This window comes from Dama dama, chromosome 12, assembly GCF_033118175.1.
Source record: "Dama dama isolate Ldn47 chromosome 12, ASM3311817v1, whole genome shotgun sequence".
Lineage (NCBI taxonomy): Eukaryota > Metazoa > Chordata > Mammalia > Artiodactyla > Cervidae > Dama > Dama dama.
In genome coordinates, this window is record NC_083692.1 from 48,284,437 (window position 1) to 48,308,511 (window position 24,075).

The 24,075-nt window shown below is 40.1% G+C and overlaps 2 protein-coding genes across 2 annotated transcripts in view; both read left to right on the forward strand.

Annotated features, from left to right (window-relative positions):
- TEX9 (testis expressed 9) overlaps positions 1–24,075 on the forward strand; it is a 215,917-nt gene that overhangs the window by 41,776 nt on the left and 150,066 nt on the right. The gene's annotated exons all lie outside the window — the stretch shown is intronic.
- Positions 8,891–9,425, forward strand: LOC133067221 (small ribosomal subunit protein eS10-like). Its single transcript, XM_061158388.1, has one exon. It carries the CDS (start codon positions 8,907–8,909, stop codon positions 9,402–9,404), a length of 498 nt encoding a protein of 165 aa, XP_061014371.1. The 5' UTR covers positions 8,891–8,906; the 3' UTR covers positions 9,405–9,425.

A 24,075-nucleotide genomic window follows, 5' to 3' on the forward strand; every position in this document is an offset into this window, starting at 1 on the left:
CTGTTGAGAGGCTATATCCTTGGCTTAAGTTCTCAGTAAGTCTGCTGAATAAAATATATTTCTCAACTTTTAGGTTGTGCTTTTTTTTTTTTTCAATCAACATAGTAAAAATGTATGTACCTATCCATTTGCTTCATTTACAAATATGAAAACATTTTTCTTAATGTAAATATATTGTTATTCAGTCACCCAATCATGTCTGACCCTTTGTAACCCCCGTGGTCTGCAGCACACTGGCCTCCCTGTCCCTCACCATCTCCTGGAGTTTGCCCAAATTCATGTCCATTGCATTAGTGATGCCATCCAGCCATCTCAAGCTCTAATGCCCTCTTCTTCTGCCCTCAATCTTTCCCAGCATCAGGGACTTTTCCAATGAGTCAGCTGTTCACATCAGATACATCAGATGGCCAAAATACTGGAGGTTCTTCTGCATGCTGCAGGAATGAAGGAATATTTATTCCTTCCAGTGAATATTCAGGGTTGATTTCCTTTAAGATTGACTGATTTGATCTCCTTGCTGTCCAAGGGACTCTCAGGAGTCTTCTCCAGCACTACAGTTCGAAGGCATCAATTCTTTGGCACTCAGCCTTCTTTACAGTCCAGCTCTCCCAACCGTATGTGACCACTGGGAAGACCATAGCCTTGATTACATGGACCTTTGTTGACAAAGTGATGTCTCTGCCTTTCAGTGCACTGTCTAAGTTTGTCATAGCTTTCCTGCCAATAAGCAATCGTCTTCTGATTTCATGGCTGCAGTCATCATCCTCAGTGACTTTAGAGCCCAAGAAAAGGAAATCTGTCACTGCTTCCACCTTTTCCCCTTCTATTTGCTGTGAAGTAATGGGGCTGGGTGCCATGATCTTAGTATTTTTAATATTTAATTTTAAGCCTGCCTTTTCACTCTCCTCCTTGACCCTCATCAAGAGGCTCTTTAGTTCCTCTTCACTTTCTGCCATTAAAGTGGTATCATCTGCCTATCTGATGTTGTTGATGTTTCTCCTGCCTATCTTGATTCCAGCTTGTAACTCATCCAGCCCAGCATTTTACATGATGTGCTCAGAATATAAGTTAAATAAACAGGGTGACAGCAGACAGGCCTGTCATACTTCTTTCTCAATTCTGAACGAATCAGTTGTTCCATACAGGGTTCTAACTGTTGCTTCTTGACCCACATACAGGTTTCTCAGGAGGCAGGTAAGATGGTCTGGTATTCTCATCTCTAAGAACTTTTTATGATTCACACAGTCAAAGGCTTTAGTGTAGTCGATGAAACAGAGCTAGATGTTTTTCTGGAATTCCTGCAATCTGATCTCTGGTTCCTCTGCCTTTTCAGAACCAAGCTTGGACATCTGGAAGCTTTGTTTGCATAATGCTGAAGCCTTGCATGCAAGATTTTAAGCATGACCTTACTAGCATGGGAAATGAGTGCAATTGTCTGATGGTTAGCACATTCTTTAGTACTACCCTTCTTGGGAACTAAGATGACACTTGACCATCTCCAGTCCTGTGGTCACTGCTGGGCCTTCCAGATATGCTGACATATTGAGTGTCACACTTTGATAGCATCATCTTTTAGGGTCCACTGGAATTCCGTCACATCCAGTAGCTTTATTTCCAGCAGTGCTTCCTAAGGCCCACCTGACTTCAGACTCCAGAATGTTTGGCTCTGGGTGACTGACCATACCATTGTGGTTATCTGGTTCATTAAGATTTTTTTGTACCATTCTTCCATGTATTCTTTCCATCTCTTCTTGATCACTTCAGCTTGTACTAGGTTTCTACTGTTTCTGTGCTTTATTGTGCCTATCTTTGGGCAAAATGTTCCCTTGATATTTCCAATTTTCCTGAAGAGATCTGTAGTCTTTCCTCTTCTGTTGTTTTCCTCTATTTTTAAGCATTGTTCATTAAGAAGGCCTTCTTGTCTCCCCTTGCTATTCTTTGGAACTCTGCCTTTAGTTGGGTGTACCTTTTCCTTTCTCCCTTGCTTTTTGCTTCTTTTCTTTCTTCAGCTATTTGTAAAGCCTCCTCAGATACCCACTTTGCCTTTTTGCTTTTCTTTTTCTTTAGGATGGTTTTGTTTGCTGCCTCCTGTAATATTATTGACCTCCATCCATAGTTCTTCAGGCACACTGTTTACTAGATCTAATCTATTGGATCTATTCATCACCTTCATTACATATTCATAAGAGATTTGATTTAAGTCATACCTGACTGGCCTAGTGGTTTTCTCTGCTTTCTTTAGTTTAAGTCAGAATTTTGCTATGAGAAGCTGATGATCTTCTGGAGCCATAGTCAGCTCCAGGTCTTGTTTTTGCTGACTGTATATAGTTTCTCCATCTTTGGCTACAAAGAATGCAATCAATGTGTAAAATCGTCTCTTGTATTGTTGAAAAAGGGTGTTTGCTATGACCAGTGCATTCTCTTGGCAGAATTCAGTTAGCCTTTACCCTGCTTCATTTTGTATTCCAAGGCCAAACTTGCCTGTTACTCCAGGTATCTTTTGCTTTTATTTTCCAATCTGCAGTGATGAACAAAACATCTTTTTCTGGTGTTAGTTCTAGGAGGTTTTGCAGGTCTTCATAGTACTGATCAGCTTATTTGGCATCAGTGATAGGGGCATAGACTTGCATTACTGTGAGTGGCTTGCCTTGAAAACGAACTGAGATCATTCTGTCATTTTTGAGGTTGCACCCAAGTGCTTCATTTCAAACTCTTTTGAGTTTGAAACTTTATTGATTATGAGGGCTACTCCATTTTCTCTATGGGATTCTTGCCCACAGTGGTACATAGATATAATGGTCATCTGAACTAAATTTGCCCGTTCCCATCCATTTTAGCTCACTGATTCCTAAGATGTCAATGTTTATTCTTACCATCTCCTGCTTGAACACGTCCAATTTACCTTGATTCATAAACCTAACATTGCAGGTTCCTTTGAAATACTGTTCTTTGTAGCATCAGATTTTACTTTCATCGGCAGACATATCCACAATTGAATGTTGATTCTGCTTTGGTCCCCCACTTCATTCTTTCTGGGGCTATTAGTAGTTGTTCTCTGCTCTTCCCCAGTAGCATATTGGACACCTTTCAACCTGAGGGACTTATCTTTCAGTGTTGTATCTTTTTGTCTTTTATATACAGTTCATGAGGTTCTTACGGCAAGTATACTGGGGTGGTTTGCCATTGCCTCCTCCAGTGGATCATGTTTTGTCAGCATTCTCTACTATGGCCCGTCTGTCTTGGGTGGCCCTACACCACATGGCTCATAACTTTATCGAGCTACACAAGCCCCTTCACCATGATGAGGCAGTAATCCATGAAGGGGGTAACTCTATTAACATGTAGCAAACTTCTCAGGAATCTTAAAGTTGTGTACCGAAAAGCAGAAAATGTGCTATAAGAATTGAGAGATAATTTAGAGGCATTTCTTTTCTACAATCTTTACTAATAACTTTAGCTGGCCTTGCAGGAAGTACCCGTGGCGTTAGGGAAATGAAGTTGGTTATTTACTTTATTGTTAAACCCTCACATTGTGTAACTCTTGAAAAATACACATATCCTTATGCAGGAATAATCTTACCAGAAGGGGTAAGCCCCTTTTATCTTCTGAATATTCTACCCAAATGCAAAGATGGGGTTGTGATTATGATAGATGTAATTTCTGTGCATAAGGGATAAATTATGTGAGCCAAGTTAAATAATGTATAATTTGGCTGCTACAAATAAAAGTAACATTATGCCTACTTTGACCATTTTCAAGTAGACTTATAAGAAAAGGAAACATTGTCCACAAGAAAGATACAAAAGAAGTAACTCTGTCAGGATATTTTTAATTTTAGAGAACTAATGTCCTGAAGAAAGTTATATGAAGAGAGATGTAACACAATCATTGGAGCTAGGAATGATTTCCACATTTGTCAGTCACTGGCTGAATCATTTAAATTCTTAGCCCAGCTTTTATGCCTAAGAGTGAACATTAATTAGAAAAATGAATGTTATTACAAAACCACATGAATAACTAACGCCTGGCATAGATCTGCTAAAGTAATATCAGCCAAAGATTTGTGTTGGGTTATCGGTCAGTGAATTAAGCCAAAAATCAAAGCAAAGTTGTCCCTTTATAGCTTCAGAAAGACTTAATGACTTCAGTTCTTTTGAGTTTAGAGGTACACAAGGAATTCTTTTTTAAATGGTTAAGAAAGTTATTGTGTGTGTGATGGAAAACTTGCTTTGAACAGGTTGAATGACCTCTGAGTTATTTGCATATTGTCTTCAGCATTACAAAAGTGCTGGTGTTCCTGAATATTAGAGGTCCTAAAACAATAGACCTTTAAAGATATTTGTGTCACAGAATGGGAAAAAGAAAAATAGAACCCTTTTAAGTCAAATGAAATGCAAATTCCCCAAAAGATATTAGTATATGGGTTTAAGTCCTCAGATAGTCAAAATGACTGAAAAGCAGAAGAAAACTGTGATATCTATATAATGAAGTAATTTTGTAATATTTTTGCATGTTGAAAATAAGGACGGTCTTTGACCTAGGAATTTGTGGGAATTGGTATGGCTGACTGCATACAGGCAGTCTTCATGCCTATTATAATTTATACCTCTGCTCTTCCTTCTAAGAACTACAGGTTGGGAAATTTGATTCATCCACAGATGATGAGATGATATGGATTCATGCTAATCAGATTCACAGGGTACTTTCTTATCTATCAGATTATCAGTTGCTTTTCATGTATAATATAAGGCATTTCTGGCCTAAGTTGAGAGACTAGCTACTCCATTAAATGCTGATGTTCTCTCATTCTAAGCTACTTCTCTCAACTCATAAAAAAAAATTTGTTATTAACCTTTCTCATTAATAGGACTTCCCTGGTGGCTCAGATGGTATAGCGTCTGTCTACAATGCGGGAGACCCGGGTTCGATCCCTGGGTCGGGAAGATCCCCTGGAGAAGAAGATGGCAATCCACTCCAGTACTATTTCCTGGAAAATCCCATGGACAGAGGAGCCTGGTAGGCTACAGTCCATGGGTTCGTAAAGAGTCGGACACAACTGAACGACTTCACTTTCACTTTCTCATTAATATAAGTGCAAAAAATGCTAAATGAAATGCAAGAAAGAGAAAGCAACAATGTGTGTTTTTAATCTCCGAGAACCAAAGAGATTTTATTCCAGGAAAGAAATCAAGATTCAATATTCGGAAACTTTTTACCTGTGATACATTATATAAATAAATCATACAAAAATCATAGTCATCTCAACAGATGCCAAAAGGGCATTTAATAAAACTCAAACCATTCATATTCTCTAAAATAAGAACAGACGCAGAAGATATTGAGAAGATGTGGCAAGAATACACAGAAGAACTGTATAAAAAAGATCTTCATGACGACATCCTGGAATGTGAAGTCAAGTGGGCCTTAGGAAGCATCACTATGAACAAAGCTAGTGGAGGTGATAGAATTCCAGTTGCACTATTTCAAATCCTGAAAGATGATGCTGTGAAAGTGCTGTACTCAATATGTTAGCAAATATGGAAAACTCAGCAGTGGCCACAGGACTGGAAAAGGTCAGTTTTCATTCCAATCCCTAAGAAAGGCAATGCCAAAGAAGGCTCAAACTACCACACAATTGCACTCATCTTACACGCTAGCAAAGTAATGCTCAAAATTCTCCAAGCCAGGCTTCAGCAATACATGAACCGTGAACTTCCAGATGTTCAAGCTGGTTTTAGATAAGGCAGAGGAACCAGAGATCAAATTGCCAACATCCACTGGATCATCAAAAAAGCAAGAGCGTTCCAGAAAAGTATCTATTTCTGCTTTATTGACTATGCCAAAGCTTTTGACTGTGTGGATCACAATAAACTGTGGAAAATTCTGAAAGAGATGGGAATACCAGACCACCTGACCTGCCTCTTGAGAAATCTGTATGCAGGTCAGGAAGCAACAGTTAGAACTGGACATGGAACAACAGACTGGTTCCAAATAGGAAAAGGAGTATGTCAAGGCTGTATATTGTCACCCTGCTTCTTTAACTTATATGCAGAGTATATAATGAGAAATGCTAGACTGGATGAAGCACAAGCTGGAATCAAGATTGCTGGGAGAAATATCCATAACCTCAGATACACAGATGACACCACCCTTATGGCAGAAAGCAAAGAAGAACTGAAGAGCCTCTTGATGAAAGTGAAAGAGGAGAGTGAAAAAGTTGGCTTAAAGCTTCAACATTCAGAAAACTTAGATCATGGCATCCAGTCCCATCACTTCATGGCAAATAGAAGGAGAAACAGTGGAAACAGTGGCAGACTTTATTTTTTGGGGCTCCAAAGTCACTGCAGATGGTGACTGCAGCCATAAAATTAAAAGATGCATACTCCTTGGAAGGAAAGTTATGACCAACCTAGACAGCATATTAAAAAGCAGAGACAATACTTTGCCAACAAAGGTCCATCTAGTCAAGGCTATGGTTTTTCCAGTGGTCATGTATGGATGTGAGTTGGACTGTAAAGAAAGCTGAGCACTGAAGAATTGATGCTTTTGAACTGTGGTGTTGGAGAAGACTCTTGAGAGTCCTTTGGACTGCAAGGAGATCCAACCAGTCTGTCCTAAAGGAGATCAGTCCTGAATATTCATTGGAAGGAGTGATGTTGAAGCTGAAACTTCAACACTTTGGCCACTTGATGTGAAGAGCTGACTCATTTGAAAAGACCCTGATGCTGGGAAAGATTGAAGGCAGGAGGAGAAGGGGACAACAGAGGATGAGATGGTTGGATGGCATTACTGACTCAATGGACATGTGTTTGTGTGGACTCTGGGAGTTGGTGATAGACAGGGAGGCTTGGTATGCTGTGGTTCATGGGGTTGCAAAGAGTTGAACATGACTGAGCGACTGAACTGAACTGATATAGTCACTTCCTTAGTAAGGTAGAGAGTATGTATTTCAAACCACCAGTAGATATTAGATTTTAAGTGAAAATAGAAAAAGAATATTTATTAAAAGTGGATGTAATATTATGGTATTACCACTTAATATTGCTTTGGAAGTTCTGGTTACTGCAATAAAGATGAACCAGAAATAGGTAAACTCTCATTATTCGCAAATTATATTATTTTACATCAAGAAACTTCATTTGAATTTCCAAAACCGTCAGAATTAATATGATTTTATTAAAGCACTGGATATAAGAAAAATGTATATTGGAAAGTGGGAGAAATATCACAAGCTGATGCTTGAAGGGTAGTTTAGAGTTACCAAGGTGAAGTGGGACAGAAAGGAGCTGAATTCCTAGGCAAGACCCAGGGGCAAGAGGAGGCATCTGCCGGCTCAGGGAGTCAAGGAAGGTCATTGTTCATTTTCGTAGGAGTTGGTGCGAGTCCAGACAAAACTTCAATGGACTGTTCTGGAACTTCACAAGTTGTTTTATTTATTTATTTTTTTTTCTTTTTTAATTTTTATTATTATTATTATTTTTTTCCCAGTGGGTTTTGTCATACATTGATATGAATCAGCCATGGATTTACATGTATTCCCAATCCCGATCCCCCCTCCCACCTCCCTCTCCACCCGATTCCTCTGGGTCTTCCCAGTGCACCAGGCCCGAGCACTTGTCTCGTGCATCCCACCTGGGCTGGTGATCTGTTTCACCATAGATAGTATACATGCTGTTCTTTTCAAATATCCCACCCTCACATTCTCCCACAAAGTTCAAAAGTCTGTTCTGTGTTTCTGTGTCTCTTTTTCTGTTCTGCATATAGGGTTATCGTTATCACCTTTCTAAATTCCATATACATGTGTCAGTATGCTGTAATGTTCTTTATCTTTCTGGCTTATTTCACTCTGTATAATGGGCTCCAGCTTCATCCATCTCATTAGGACTGGTTCAAATGAATTCTTTTTAATGGCTGAGTAATATTCCATGGTGTATATGTACCACAGCTTCCTTATCCATTCATCTGCTGATGGGCATCTAGGTTGCTTCCATGTCCTGGCTAATCTCAAAAATATACAAGCAACTCCTGCAGCTCAATTCCAGAAAAATAAATGACCCAATCAAAAAATGGGCCAAAGAACTAAACAGACATTTCTCCAAAGAAGACATACAGATGGCTAACAAACACATGAAAAGATGCTCAACATCACTCATTATTAGAGAAATGCAAATCAAAACCACAATGAGGTACCATTACACGCCAGTCAGGATGGCTGCTATCCAAAAGTCTACAAGCAATAAATGCTGGAGAGGGTGTGGAGAAAAGGGAACCCTCTTACACTGTTGGTGGGAATGCAAACTAGTACAGCCGCTATGGAAAACAGTGTGGAGATTTCTTAAAAAACTGGAAATAGAACTGCCATATGACCCAGCAATCCCACTTCTGGGCATACACACTGAGGAAACCAGATCTGAAAGAGACACGTGCACCCCAATGTTCATCGCAGCACAAGTTGTTTTAGAGTTCTTTCTGGATAAGGAATGTGCCACTGTTATGACTAGTGAAGGGAATAAACAAGTTTGAGAACTGAATGTGGAATATGAACCAATTTGTGTAAAAATTGGGAATGGGGAACTAGATATTATATATGTTTTTATGAATCTATATATGGACAGTTTCTGGAATAATGCACACACAAAAAGATGTCAACAATGGCTGCCAAAGAGCAGAACTGAGAGTTTTAAAGGAACATGAAGGAGGGGGGCTTTTTTATTTGCTTTATACTCTTCAATATTATTTGCATTTTTCTATGACTGTGTTGTAATTTTTTTATAGCACTGTTTTGAAACAGAGACAATTAGCAAATAATCCCCAATGAAAATATTTCTAGAAGAAAAACAACAAAATATGTTTGAAAACCATCTGTTACCTTTCCAGCGCCGGCCCGGACACAGCAGCCGTCACGATGTTGATGCCCGAAAAGAACCGGATTGCCATTTATGAACTCCTTTTTAAGGAGGGGGTGATGGTGGCCAAGAAGGATGTCCATATGCCCAAGCACCCGGAGCTGGCAGACAATAATGTGCCCAATCTTCATGTCATGAAAGCCGTGCAGTCTCTCAAGTCACGAGGCTACGTGAAGGAACAGTTTGCCTGGAGACACTTCTACTGGTACCTCACCAACGAGGGCATCCAGTATCTCCGCGATTACCTCCACCTGCCCCCTGAGATTGTGCCCGCCACCCTGCGCCACAGCCGTCCTGAGACTGGCCGGCCACGGCCCAAAGGTCTGGAGGGAGAGCGACCTGCAAGACTCACGCGAGGGGAAGCCGACAGAGACACCTACAGACGAAGTGCCGTGCCCCCTGGTGCCAACAAGAAAGCCGAGGCTGGGGCTGGGTCAGCAACTGAGTTCCAGTTTAGAGGCGGATTTGGTCGTGGACGTGGTCAGCCACCTCAGTAAAGTTGTAAGAGGTTGTTTTGTGTTGAATAAACCTGTAAAGAGAAGAAACTAAAAAAAAAAAAGAAAAGAAAACCATCTGTTAAGTTTGGTCCTACTAGAATTAAAGAATATTATAATATAACTTGCAGTTATAAACATGCCTAAATACTGGGCCAAGAAGAAATAATCAGTGGCACAAGATAGCTCAGAAATAAACTTGAATACAATGTGAAAGCAATAAAGGACATATCATTAATCAACAGGAAAAGTAATTCAGTGAATTATTTTGGAGCAGTTGTTTAGCAGTTTGGAAAAAAAATCATAATATAGATTTTTACGTCTTAAAAAAATATCAAAATAAATTCCAGATGGTTTGAGTCAAATTTATATGAGCAATTTAAAACAAGAAGAACAGAAGTGAATATTTATCAAACTTTTGGAAGGAGATAGCTGAAAAGCAATAGAAAAATTTGGGAATTATTTAACTATGTGACCATCTAAAACAGTATGGTTCTGGCATAAAAAACTCAAGATGGTTAAACATTTAAATGTTTAAGACCTGAAACCATAAAACTCCTAGAAGAAAACATAGGGGGAAATCTCCATGATACTGGTCTTGGGAATGAATTTTTTTTTTTTTATGACACTAAAAGTATTGGCAACAAAATAATAAGTGAATGAAAATATATCAAACTAAAAAGCCTCAGCATAGCAAAATAATCAACAAGATGAAAAGGCAACTTGCAGAATGGTAGAAATTATTTTCAAACCATATATTCAAGATATATAAGGAACCCATATATAAATAGCAAAAAAGTCAAATAATCTGATTTTTAAATGGCAAAGGACTTCAGTAGACATAGAAACAGACAGTAGGTACACGAAAATGTGTTCAACATCAGTAATCATCAGGAAAATGAAAATCAGAACCATAATAGGATATCCCCTGCTAGGATGGCTTTTATCAAAAAGGCAAGAAATAATAAGTGGTGGCAAGGATGTGGAGAAAAGGGAACTCTTATGCACTGTTGGTAAAAATGTAAATTGGTACAGCCATTATGAAAAACAGTGTGGCTATTAATAAAAAATTAAAGCTAGCACTACTATATGTTTTAGAAATCTGACTTCTAGATGTACATCCAAAGGAAATGAAATCACTGTCTCAGAGATATCTTCACTCCCATGTTCACTTATTTACAGCCTTATTTACAATACCCAAGGTATGGAAACAACCTAAGTATCCATCGGTGGTTGAATGGAGAAACAAAATGTGGCATATATGTATTATTTGGCAGTAAGAAAGTAGGAAATAGTGCCATTTTCAACAACAAGAATGAAACCTTAAGGCATTATGCTAAGTGAAATGTCAGAGAAAGACAAATACCGTATGATCTCATTTATACATGCAGCTGAACTCTATGGAGAGTAGCTTGTTAGCTAAACCAGGGATTGAGGGATGGGGGAAATGGGGAGATGTTAGTCAAAGGGTACAAACTTTTAGTTATAAGATGAATATGTCCTGGATTTATAATATACAGTGGTGACTGTAGTTCAAAATATTGCATTGAATTCTTCAAAGTTGTTAAGAGGGTTGTTGTTTAGTTGCTAAGTCCTATCTGACTCTTTTGCGACCCCATGGACTGTAGCCCGTCAGGCTCCTTCTGTCCATGGCATTTCCCAGGCAAGAATACTGGAGTGGGTAGCCATTTCCTTCTCCAGGGGACCTTCTTGACCTGAGGATTGGACCTGCATCTCCTGCATTGGCAGGCAGATTCTTTATCTTGTGAAGACAGTACGAACACACAAAAAATGGCAACTATGAGGTAATGGATGTATTCTTTTTTTTTTTTTAAAGTTAATAATAGTAGAAACTGTTTGGTGAGAGAGGAGGGTGAAGAGATTTATGGGAAATATCTACTTTCCACTCAATTTTCCTATAAACTTAAAGTGACTTAAAAAATATAAGATCTATTAATTAAAATAATTATCTATATAATTTCAACCATGTTAGATTTCTTGCTCTTGCCTTGAGAACCCCATGAACAGTATGAAAAGGCAAAAGGATAGGACACTGAAAGATGAACTCCCCAGGTCAGTAGGTGCCCAATATGCTACTGGAGATTAGTGGAGAAATAATTCCAGAAAGAATGAAGGGATGGAGCCAAAGCAAAAACAACACCCATAGGAACCTGGAATGTTAGGTCCATGAATCAAGGCAAATTGAAAGTGGTCAAACAGGAGATGACAAGAGTGAACATTGACATTCTAGGAATCATTGAACTAAGATGGGCTGGAATGGGTGAATTTAACTCAGATGACCATTATATCTACTACTGTGGGCAGGAATTCCTTAGAAGAAAGGGAGTAGCCATCATAGTCGACAAAAGAGTCTGAAATGCAGTACTTGGATGCAATCTCAAAAATGATAGAATGATCTCTGTTCGTTTCCAAGGCAAACCATTCAATATCACGGAAATTCAAGTCTATGCCCCAACCAGTAATGCTGAAGAAGCTGAAGTTGAACAGTTCTGTGAAGACCTACAACACCTTCTAGAACTAACACCCAAAAAACATTGTTTTCATTATAGAGGACTGGAATGCAAAAGTAGGAAGTCAAGAAACACCTGGAGTAACAGGCAACTTTGGCCTTGGAGTACACAATGAAGCAGGGCAAAGGCTAACAGAGTTCTGCCAAGAGAACGCACTGGTTATAGCGAACACCCTCTTCCAACAACACAAGAGAAGACTCTACACATGGACATCACCAGATGGTCGACACCAAAATCAGATTGATTATATTCTTTGCAGCCAAAGATGGAGAAGCTCTATACAGTCAGCAAAAACAAGACAGGGAGCTGACTGTGGCTCGGATCATGAACTCCTTATTGCCAAATTCAGACGGAAATTGAAGAAAGTGGAGAAAACCACTAGACCATTTAGGTATGAGTTAAATCAAATCACTTATGACTATACAGTGGAAGTGGGAAATAGATTTAAGGGACTAGATCTGATAGACAGAGTGCCTGATGAGCTATGGATGGAGGTTCATGACATTGTACAGGAGACAGGAATCAAGACCATCCCCAAGAAAAAGAAATGCAAAAAAGCAAAATGGCTGTCTCAGGAGGCCTTACAAATAGCTGTGAAAAGAACAGAAGTGAAAAGCAAAGGAGAAAAGAAAAGATATACCCATTTGAATGCAGAGTTTCCAAAGAATGGCAAGGAGAGATAAGAAAGCCTTCCTCAGTGATCAGTGAAAAGAAATAGAGGAAAACAATAGAATGGGAAAGACTAGAGATCTCTTCAAGAAAATTAGAGATACCAAGGGAACATTTCATGAAAATGGGCTCAATAAAGGACAGAATGGTAGGGACCTAACAGAAGCAGAAGATATTAAGAAGAGGTGGCAAGAATACACAGAAGAACTGTGTAAAAAAGATCTTCATGACCCAGATAATCATGATGGTGTGATCATTCATCTAGAACCAGACATCCTGGAATGTGAAGTCAAGTGGGCCTTAGGAAGTGTCACTACGAACAAAGCTAGTGGAGGTGATAGAATTCCAGTTGCGCTATTTCAAATCCTGAAAGATGACGTTGTGACAGTGCTGTACTCAATATGTCAGCAAATATGGAAAACTCAGCAGTGGTCACAGGACTGGAAAAGGTCAGTTTTCATTCCAATCCCTAAGAAAGGCAATGCCAAAGAAGGCTCAAACTACCGCACAATTGCACTCATCTTACACGCTAGCAAAGTAATGCTCAAAATTCTCCAAGCCAGGCTTCAGCAATACGTGAACCGTGAACTTCCAGATGTTCAAGCTGGTTTTAGAAAAGGCAGAGGAACCAGAGATCAAATTGCCAACATCCGCTGGATCATCAAAAAAGCAAGAGAGTTCCAGAAAAACATCTATTTCTGCTTTATTGACTATGCCAAAGCCTTTGACTGTGTGGATCACAGTGAACTGTGGAAAATTCTGAAAGAGATGGGAATACCAGACCACCTGACCTGCCTCTTGAGAAACCTGTATGCAGGTCAGGAAGCAACAGTTAGAACTGGACATGGAACAACAGACTGGTTCCAGATAGGAAAAGGAGTATGTCAAGGCTGTATATTGTCACCCTGCTTCTTTAACTTACATGCAGAGTATATAATGAGAAACGCTAGACTGGATGAAGCACAAGCTGGAATCAAGATTGCCAGGAGAAATATCAATAACCTCAGATATGCAGATGACACCACCGTTATGGCAGAAAGCAAAGAAGAACTGAAGAGCCTCTTGATGAAAGTGAAAGAGGAGAGTGAAAAAGTTGGCTTAAAGCTCAACATTCAGAAAACTAAGATCATGGCATCTGGTCCCATCACTTCGTGGCAGATAGATGGGGAAACAGTGGCAGACTTTCTTTTTTGGGGCTCCAAAATCACTGCAGATGGTGATTGAGCCATGGAATTAAAAGATGCTTACTCCTTGGAAGGAAAGTTATGACCAACCTAGACAGCATATTAAAAAGCAGAGACATTACTTTGTCAACAAAGATCCGTCTAGTCAAGGCTATGGTTTTTCCAGTGGTCATGTATGGATGTGAGAGTTGGACTATAAAGAAAGCTGAGCACTGAAGGATTGATGCTTTTGAACTGTGGTGTTGGAGAAGATTCTTGAGAGTCCCTTGGACTACAAAGAGATCCAACCAGTCCATCCTAAAGGAGATGAGTCCTGGGTGTTCATTGGAAGGACTAATGCTGAAGCTGAAACTCCAGGACTTTGGCCACCTGATGTGAGGAGATGACTCATTTGAAAAGACCCTGATGCTGGGAAAGATTGAGGGCAGGAGGAGAAGGGGACGACAGAGGATGAGATGGTTGGATGGCATCGTCAACTCAATGGACATGGGTTTGGGTGGACTCTGGGAGTTGGTGATGGACAGGGAGGCCTGGCATGCTGCGGTTCATGGGGTCTGAAAGAGTCGGACATGACTGAGCGAGTTAACTGAACTGAACTGAGATTTGTTGAGACTTGCTTTATAGTTATGTGTTAGTTGCTCAGACTCCAGGGTCTGTCCATGGAATTCCCTAGGCTAGAATCCTGGAATGGGTTGCCATTCCCTTCTCCAGGGGATCTTCCTGACCCAGGGATCAAACCCAGGTCTCCTGAATTGCCGGCAGATTCTTTGCTGTCTGAGCTACAGTATAGCCTAATTTTAAAGTAATATTTTGTGTGTGTTTGGAAAAAGTGTGTGTGTTTTACATTAATCCTTTATTTAGGTCAATTTTCTTAATTTTGGGGCTTCCCTGGTGGCTCAGATGGTAAAGAATCTGTCTGCAATGCAGAAGACCTGGGTTCAGTCCCTGGGTTGGGAAAATCCCCTGGAGAAGGGAATGGCTACCCACTTCAGTGTTCTTGCCTGGGAAACCCTGTGGACAAACAAGCCTGGCAGTCTACAGTTCATGGGGTTGCGCAGAGTTGAATACAACCGAGCAACTAACACCTTCACTTTTCTTAATTTTATTCATGTCTTCTGTATATCAATGCTTATTTTGTGTGTGCCTATTGGGCAAATATTTGTTTAAAAATTTTGAGACTATTCTATATAGGATTATACAAATTTAAAATATTTATATTGTCCTGGCCAGTTGCACCTTTTTCATTCTGAAATGATCTTTTTGTCTCTTGTAATGTTTTCGGTATTGGCATTTTATTTGTTTGATATCAACATAGCAAAAAGCTGAACAGATTTTTTAAAAACTATAGTTGATTTAGAATGCTGTGCTAATTTCTGCTGTACAACAAAGTTACTCAGTTATACACATATATATACATTCTTTTTTAATATTCTTTTCCATTGTAGTTTATCCCAGATACAGTTTCCTATGCTATACAGTAGGACCCAGTTGTTTTTCCATCCTAAATGTAATAGTGTGCATCTACTAACCAAACTCCCAGTCCATCCCTCTCTCTCCTCCTACACTAGCTTTTTAGGAAGAAGTTTAGTATTTGCATGGCATATCTTTTTCTGTGCTTTTATTTGAATTTTATCGTTTTAGACCTGTCTCTTATAAATATCATATAGTTATATCATGTTATTTTACCCAGCCTGAATCTCTTTTCTAGAGCATTAAGTCTGTCACACAATTCCTGACATACCTGGGTTTAAAATCTGTCATTTTACCTGTGATTTCTACTTGTCTCACTCTTTCTGTTTCTCTCTTCTTTCTTGCCTTCTTTTTGACTTCTTAAGAATTTGGAATGTATACATTAGGCTTATCTTCTCTTAATGGTGACATTAGAAATTTGAAAATATATGCCTAACTTATCAAAATGAATTAATTCCTTTAGTCTTTTCCAACACAATGTATAATTCTTGAGAGCATTTTAAGTTCATCTCCTATCTCCATGGAATATTGTAGAATTTTAAAATTCTATGTTGTGATTTTTTTAAATTTCACAGGACTTTATTGTCTTGTGAAATGACTTTTATTAAGTCATTGTTCACATTTAGATTTACCTATTATGTCCACCTTTTTTGTTCTTTATTCCTTATTGCATGTCAGACCTTCCATTTGAGTTTTTTTTCTTTTTGCCTGAAGTACATCTTTTAGAATTTGCCTTTAGAATGAAAGCGGTTTCCCTTGTGGCTCAGACAGTAAAGCATCTGCCTGCAATGTGGGACACTTGGGTTTGATCCCTGGGTTGGGAAGATACCCTGGAGAGGGAAATGGCAACCCACTCCAGTACTCTCGCCTGGAAAAGTCCATGGATGGAGGAGCCTGGTAGGCTACAGTCCGTGAGGTCGCAAAGAGTCGGACACGACTGGGTGACTTCACTTTCACTTTAGAATGTACCTTTCTCTTGGTACATAGAATCCAAGGTTGGCAATTATTTCCTTTAAGAACATTTAAAGATATTCTACTGTCTTCTGGCCTCCATTTTTCCTGTTGAAAAGAAAATCAACAGCTGACCTTTAAGGTGATCTTTTACATCTGCCTTCCTTTTTCTTTGGTGTTCTGCATTTTCACCATGATGTACCTAGATTGTGATTTCTTTTTATTTACCTTATTCTGTTTGACTCTGTGGATTGTTGTCATTCATGAGTTCTAGAAAATTCTTAGCCATGATCATGAGTTTTACAAATATTGCCTCTGTCCACCCTCTTTCCTTCCTCCTAAAATTCTGACAAATGTTATGTTAGACCTTTTCACTCCATCCCCATGCTTTTTAATGTTTCTTTCAAAATTTTGTATGTTTTTCTCTTATATGCTGCATTCTAGATAATTTCTTCTAACTAATTTTTTTATTCATTTATTCTTTCCAAGTGGCTGATAAGGACATCCATTACATTCTTTATTGTGAGCAGTATGTATTTTTTCTTTCTAGAAATTTCAGATTGGTCATTTGGGGTCTATTTTGTCCTAGTCTGTAGATAACTTTTCAAACATATTTTTCTTTCTTTAAACACAGTAGGAATAGAAGGGTTTCAAGTTTATATCTGAATACTTCGTACATTTATTTATTATGTTCTTTCTGCTGGTTTTCATTAATTTTTTTCTCCTTGGCCACATCGCATAAATATCCTGAGGTTTTGCCCATAATTTTTTTAAACTGCAAAACTAATATGTGTTCATTGTAAAGAATTTGTTTGGATATCTAATTTTGTGTGATGGCAGATCGTAGCTTGTGGGATCTTAGTTCTCTGACCATGAATCAAACCAGGGCCCTTGGCAGTGAAAATGCAGTCTAAACCACTGGACCACCACGGAAGTCCCTGGTTTTCATTAATTGTTTCCTTGACTCTTTCTATGCTTTTTTTTTTTTAAACTGTGTATGACTCTTCTTGCAAATTACTGATGGGGTTTCTTTGGGACCTATAATTAAGGTGGGTTTCCCTGGTGGCTCAGTGGTAAAAAATGGGCCTGCCAACGCCTGCCAATGCAGGAGATGCGGGTTGGATCCCTGGGTCAGGAAGATCCCCTGGGGAAGGAAATGGCACTCATTCCAGAACTCTTGCCTGGAGAATCCCATGGACAGAGGACCCTGCTGGGCTACAGCCCATGAGGTCACAAAATAGTCGGACATGACATTGACTAAACAACAACAATAGTTAAGGTGCTTGTAAAATTTTCCTATTGCTGCTACAGAAAAATAACCACAAATTTAATCACTTAAAATCACACATTTTATTCTCTTATAGTTCTGAAGTCTAAAATCAAGGTGTCAGGAGGGCTGTGTTCCTGCTGAGAACTTGGGAAGAATCTGTTTCCTTGTCTCTTAGCTTCCGAAGCTGCCTGTAGTCATTGACTTCTGCCTCTTTCTTTGCACACTTCAAACTCTGCTTCTGTTGCCACATCTCCCACTTCTGACTCTGATCCTCTTGCATCTTTTGTATTAGGACCCATATGATTACACTGGGTCCACCTGGACAATCCAGGCTAAGCTCCTATCTCAAGATTCTTACATAATCACATCTGCAATGTCCCTTTTACCGAGACAAGTATTAACATATTTACTGGCACCATGGATTAGAACTGTACACCTTTTGTTCTGGGGGGCATGGAAAGGCATGATTCTATTCACCACAGTACCTTCTCCACAGAGTATTTGTGTTTGCTTCTGCCAGGGTCGCATCCAGGACCGTCTCTCAAAATAAGTTTATGGCTTGAGGTTTTCTTGACCATTATGTGATTTAAATCTAGGCTGCTCATGCATGGGAGGATACACTGCATAGTTACAAATTCTTAGGGGTTTTAATCCTTTCTTTTTCTCTTCTTCTTCCTCCTCTTTCCATCCCCCTTTTCTTCTCCTTCTCCTCAGTTTAATTTGGGTAAATTTTCTATTCGTCTCCCCCTCCCTTTCACTTGGGCTTCCCTGGTGGCTCAGTGGTAAAAACCTTCCTGCCAATGCAGGAGAAGCAGGTTCAGTTCCTGGGTGGGGAGGATCCTCTGCAGAAGAAAATGGCAACCCACTCCAGTATTCTTGCCTGAAAAATCCCATGGACAGAGGAGGCTGGCGGGCTACAGTCCATGAGGTCTCAAAGAGTCAGACGTGACTTAGCGACTAAATAACAACAACAACCCTCCCACTTAGGATTTGACATCTGTCCTCACCACCCTGCAAGTTTTCCAAGCCAAATCAAATTTTCCAGGAATGCCAACACCCTCAGGCCAAAAGTTGCTTTGTTTTTCTGCCTTCTCTCTCTGGATTTCAGCTTTCTCTTGGATTTTGTCCCAGTGGTTCCTTATGATCTTGCCAGTTTCTTAGTGCTCCTAATTAAAACATATATATTCAGCATTTTGGGGGTATTTTCAGTTAAAACATTAGTTAAAATATTTACTTGCCATTGCACAAAATTAGATCTCCAAACAAATTCTTTATAATGAACACATATTAGTTTTGTAATTTAAAAAAAATATGGGCAAAATCTCAGGATATTTAAAGAGCAAGAGAAGTCACAAGTTAGTGCTGATCATAACCAAAAGAATGAATATGGTGATAGTTATTTCTTTTGAGTTCAGACAAAAATGAAATCACCACAGTTTGACAAGTTTAATAGCAGAAGTGATTTAAAATGCAAGTTAGACCAATGGATTTTGATGTAATCAGATAAAAATTATTTCATTAGTCTTCATGGCTTCACCTTTATTTAGCTTATGATCAAATCTATGTGGCAGTGAGATATGAATCTATTGGGTTTTCATCTCTATATTTCCCTTCTCCTTACTTCTCATTCAAGCATGTTGTTCTGTGATCATTGCCTTGAAGAAGGTATGCAGCAGAAGGGAAAGCAGAAATTGACCACAAGTCTCCTTGGATTTTGCATTCCAAAAGTGTAAGCCCTTGAAAGGCTTAAAGGGGAAGTTAAAAGGAAGCAGGGATAAAATTCTTAGGCATAAATGGCATGTCTCAGAAGAAACATGAAAACAAAGATCAACCTCAGACTAAACAGATATTCTCTTGGAGAGTAGGAATGAAAAGGCGATCTGTAAAGCCCAGAGCTTAGATACTGGCATTCTGCTGTCAGCTAGTACCGTCAAGGAGAAAACAGAGAAAGAGAGCAGCCAGAGAGAAATGGCTCTTGCAGCATCTAGACAGATGAAACATAGGTAGTCCAAAAAAGATCCCCAGGCACTACATTGGCACAAAAGCAGCAGAGATCTAGAATTGGAAGGTCCGTGGAAACAGGACAATGAACTCACAGTGGTGACTGTGTAAATTCCCCTCCATGCGCTGGCGCCACGTAAGATGTTGAAATTATGGTACAACCCAGGGAAAAGGGCATCCTTGAAAAACAAGCTGAGATCAGCTTTCCTATCAGCTCACGGGAATGGAGTCAGAAAGTGAATCAGGATCAGAAAGTAAAGATGTAAAAAAGAAAGTAAGTGGCGTATCTTATACCAGTTTGTGACCGACATTCAAATGACCTCATCTTTGTCTCTAATGCTGACATTTTCCTCAAGTTCCATCCAAGTGCTTATTGGAAATTTCTAGTTATGTATTCCACTATCACCTCAAATTTGGTTTATTACCATACCACTAATATTCCCATTGTGGCAGAGCCAGCTGGGACAATTACCTCTGTACTCTTCTTCCTGCTATCAGGGGAGAAACAGGGAAAAGCAATATGGGCAGAGTGTCCCTTATTGTTATTTAATGTCAGAATGTTTAGCCCAGGTCAAGGAGGATTTTACGTTCTTTTAACGTAGGGCCTACATTTACAATAAATATAATCAAAGTTATGCCAATAGGAGAAATGGAAATCTTTTGTATAGAGAGATGTGTTTAAAAAATTAAACTTTAAGGTTGATGGATGTTTGATTTATGATGACTGAGAAGAATCGTAGTCACCAGTAGAGTGGCAGCTTCTTTTCCCAGCTTTCCATGGGAGAAAAGTGTCAGGGGCAGTGAGTGAAGTTTGATCTGAGATCAAACCTTACTTGCATGCTAAAAGTCAACTTGAAAGTTGCAGGGATGCTTCAGAAGACTCAAGACTCCTGGGTCAGAGACAAAGGATGTTTTACTCATGTATGGCACAGTGGACAGCATGAGTGGAAGTTTTTGTGGTTACCATCCCCCCCGCCCTCCCCGCCAAATACCATGAAAGTGATGCAAGTAGATTTTTGTACATGCAATAGATATGCAGTGGATCCCAAGAAAGGGTTAGGAGTTGATGAGTTCTGTGGGGACAGGTGACAGACTCCAAGGAAATGGAGAGCCAAACACTGCAGAATGTGCAGAGGGAAATAAAGCAGGTTAAAGATAGGGACATTTTCAAAGTGAGGGGGTTGGAGTTTCTAACTACCATTTGAATGTCCAAACAGTGAAGCCTTACATGGAAAAGAGTGAAACTGAAGTCGCTCAGTCGTGTCTGACTCTTTGCGACCCCATGGACTGTAGCCTACCAGGATCCTCAGTCCATGGGATTTTCCAGGCAAGAATACTGGAGAGGGTTGCCGTTTCCTTCTGCAGGGGATCTTCCCAACCCAGGGATCGAACCCGGGTCTCCGGCGTTGTAGGCAGACGCTTTTCAGTCTGAGCTACCAGGGAACCAAGCAGATTTCAAAACCCAGGAACCCAATGCCTCATTTCTACTGCCACCAACCACTCAACCCTCATCTCAGTAAAATATCTGTATTCTTCCATTTGATTTGGAGAAGGTCAGTACTGCAGGCTGGATCCTCCAGGATACAGACACTGAGTCAGAGTTTAGAGTGCAAGATGTTTATTACAGAATACCTTTGGGATTAATACCTGTTGTTGTTTAGTCAATCAGTTGTGTCCTTCTCTTGGTGACCCCATGGACTTTAACTCACCAGCTTTTCTGTCCATGAAATCTCCCAGGCAAGAAGACTGGAATGGGTTACCATTTCCTTCTCCAGGGGATTTTCCCAACCCAGGGATCAAACCTGTGTCTTCTGCTTGGTAGGCAGATTCTTTACCACTGAGCCACCAGGAAAGCCCTTAATACCTGAAGGGGCAGGGGAAGAAGCAGGTAGATGCAGAGAGAAAATCCAAACAGTAATGCAGGCCTGATGACACTTTTGCCAATGCCACAGAGAGCTCTGGAGCTAATTGTCTGAGTTGCCTTATATTGGGTGGAAATGATGGGGCCTTACCCGTAGTGTCAGTGAGTCATTGGATGCATGCCATTGAGAAGGGTTGTAACCTAGGTGAGGGACTTTTCTGCAACTGAGACAGTCCTAGAAAGAGCTAAGAGCTGGGTCCAAAAAAAACTAGTGACTGGACAGCAAAGTCCTTCTCTAAAAAGGGGTCTGGGCATCACAGTGTCCATCACTGTGTACCTTCTGAATGGCTAAAATCTGCTTCTTAAAATAGAACCCCAATGAAGCTCCTCTAGGATTCTGATGAGTCCCTCCTACTGGAGAAAACAATTTAGAAGAGGAGTGTGAGATGAACTGCAGCCCCCCAGATTACAACTTGTCTCAGTCCAGGTGCTTGTCATCCTCAGCTGCCATCTCTGCTCTTTTTGGACACGACTACCAAGTGAGAAAAGGGCATTGTTCTTTAGGATGCTGTAGTCATCTTAAAACAATACCCAGTAGTCTCTTAAATATTGGGACAGTTCCCTTTTCCCAGTACATATGTATCTGAGTAAATGACTATAGGTCCTAGTGGGAAAAGATTTTTTTTTACCATGTACATCTGCCCTGCTGTTGCTGGGCTATTCTTCCTGAGGAGCTGGTATCCTCTGGGTCTAAAAAACTGTTTCAATTTTGAAAAGTGGGCAAAAAATTCACGAATTTTTGTTGAGACAACTGTCCTCTGTCTCCTAGTTATCCTTGATGTCTTCTGATAGTACAAATTGAATAGTACATTTGGTTTTGTCCATCTTTTTTGTTTCTAGGAATGCAATGTTATACTAACCACCTCCATAATTCTCCATGGGTCAGTTCCTTTTGGTTCCTGCTTGAAGTTGCTAGTTATTAAGATAATTGCATCAACCTGGCCTCTGATCATTGAGTACTACCACCTGGCCTCTATCTTTCTAGGGGCTTTATATCTATTGCTTTGAGTTAGCCTGGTCTTCGACGAGTGCGTGTGCGTACGCATGCTCAGTCGCCTACGACTGTCGGCGGTGCCGTGGACTATAGAGCCCGACAGGCTCTTCTGTCCATGAAATTTCCGAGGCAAGAATACTGGAGCAGGTTGCTATTTCTTTCTCCAGAGGATCTTCCTCACCAAGGGATCAAGCCGGCATCTCTCCTGTGTCTCCTGCATTGGCAGTCAGATTCTTTACCACTGAGCCACCTGGGAAGCCCTCATCTAAGAGTGCCGGCATAAAGAAGAGAATCAACAGTGAATTTTTCAAGTGATGCTTGTCTTCTGCCACCAGCACATCCCAGTGGTCTTGGTAAATTGTCTATCCTTCAGGTCTTCCCCTTTAACATAATTAGAGGTTTCTTTGGTTTGTTCTTTGTTTAATATGGTCTACCTACTCTAGCATGCTTATTCCCTTTTGACTTTCAAACCCACTTTCCATCTGCCACAAGGATTCTGGCATTTTGATATCCGTTTTTTGGGCCATCATTTTTCTGCTTATATGTGCTGTCCAGTTAGTTCATACTCTCTTTTGGGATCTTTCCTATGGTTGTTTAATTCTGTGTCTCAGGATTTAATAAATAACCCATTTTACCATCTATTGTTCTAATCTCTTGACCAAGCCCCCAGAATACAGTCCCAGGCATGTTTCCCCAGCTCTTTCCAGCACATGCTGGCTGGATCCTGCATTTCCTTTCTGTCCTTATTAATCCCAATACGTCCCCAGCTGAGTTTTGCTCTTACCCCCATCAGAATCATCCTCTAACTACCTACCTTATAGATTCGTAGAGGAGCACACATTGTCTGGTAGGAGAGAGGAATCTACATTTTCTTAAAGCAAGAGAGGCATGATAACTCTGAATAGGGAAGGTTGGGCTCTCTATGAAAGCTGATAGCTTTCAGGAAATCTGAAAATTCCATATTTTCAAGGGTATCAACCCAAACTTCCTCATTTTAAGTGTTAAGGTCCAGTTCTTTCTCAAATAGTGTCTTGACCAGTCTTGTTTGGAAGGCGAACTTTTTTGGAAAGTACCTACTCTTAAGTTCTGGGCCTTGTCCTAAGTTTTCTTTGCCCCCCTGCTGCAGGAAATGGAAGCCACTTTATGTGCTGCTATGGGGCCCCCTGGTTTTCCACTTGACTCTCAATTGAGTATTAATTGCTCTCAGCCTCTTGTTATATTTTTCTACAGCATCAATCCGCTTTTGCATTAGGTACAGAATTCTATTGCCCTTGTACTTACTAACATGCCTGTATTTCTCCAATGTCTAATACATCAGACCAGCTAGGTTATTTCTTTCCACTGGTATGCCTTCCCAGTTCATTACGAGAGGAAATTTGACCCATTGCATAGCGCCCTGCTGCCCAGGCTGTGCTTCATTTACTATCAGTGATGGCTTCCTCTTTACCAAGCAGGTAGTGAATGAACTAACTCTAAACCCCTATCTCATCTGTGTTTTTAGGCCACTCCTGGAACTAATTATTGCATGTTGGGCTTTCTGGGAAGCACATTGAATTGGAGTTTAGGTTGCAGGTTGTTTATTAGGGAGTGCCATTGTGATCAATACCTGTGGAAGGGAGGGAGGAGCTCTGGAGCTAAAATAGCCCATCAGAGTTTTCCGTATTGGGCCCAGAGGGCAAGGCC

Excerpts from the sequence above, each read along its gene's own strand:
- LOC133067221 (XM_061158388.1), top strand. The coding sequence starts at position 8,907 with ATGTTGATGCCCGAAAAGAACCGGATTGCCATTTATGAACTCCTTTTT.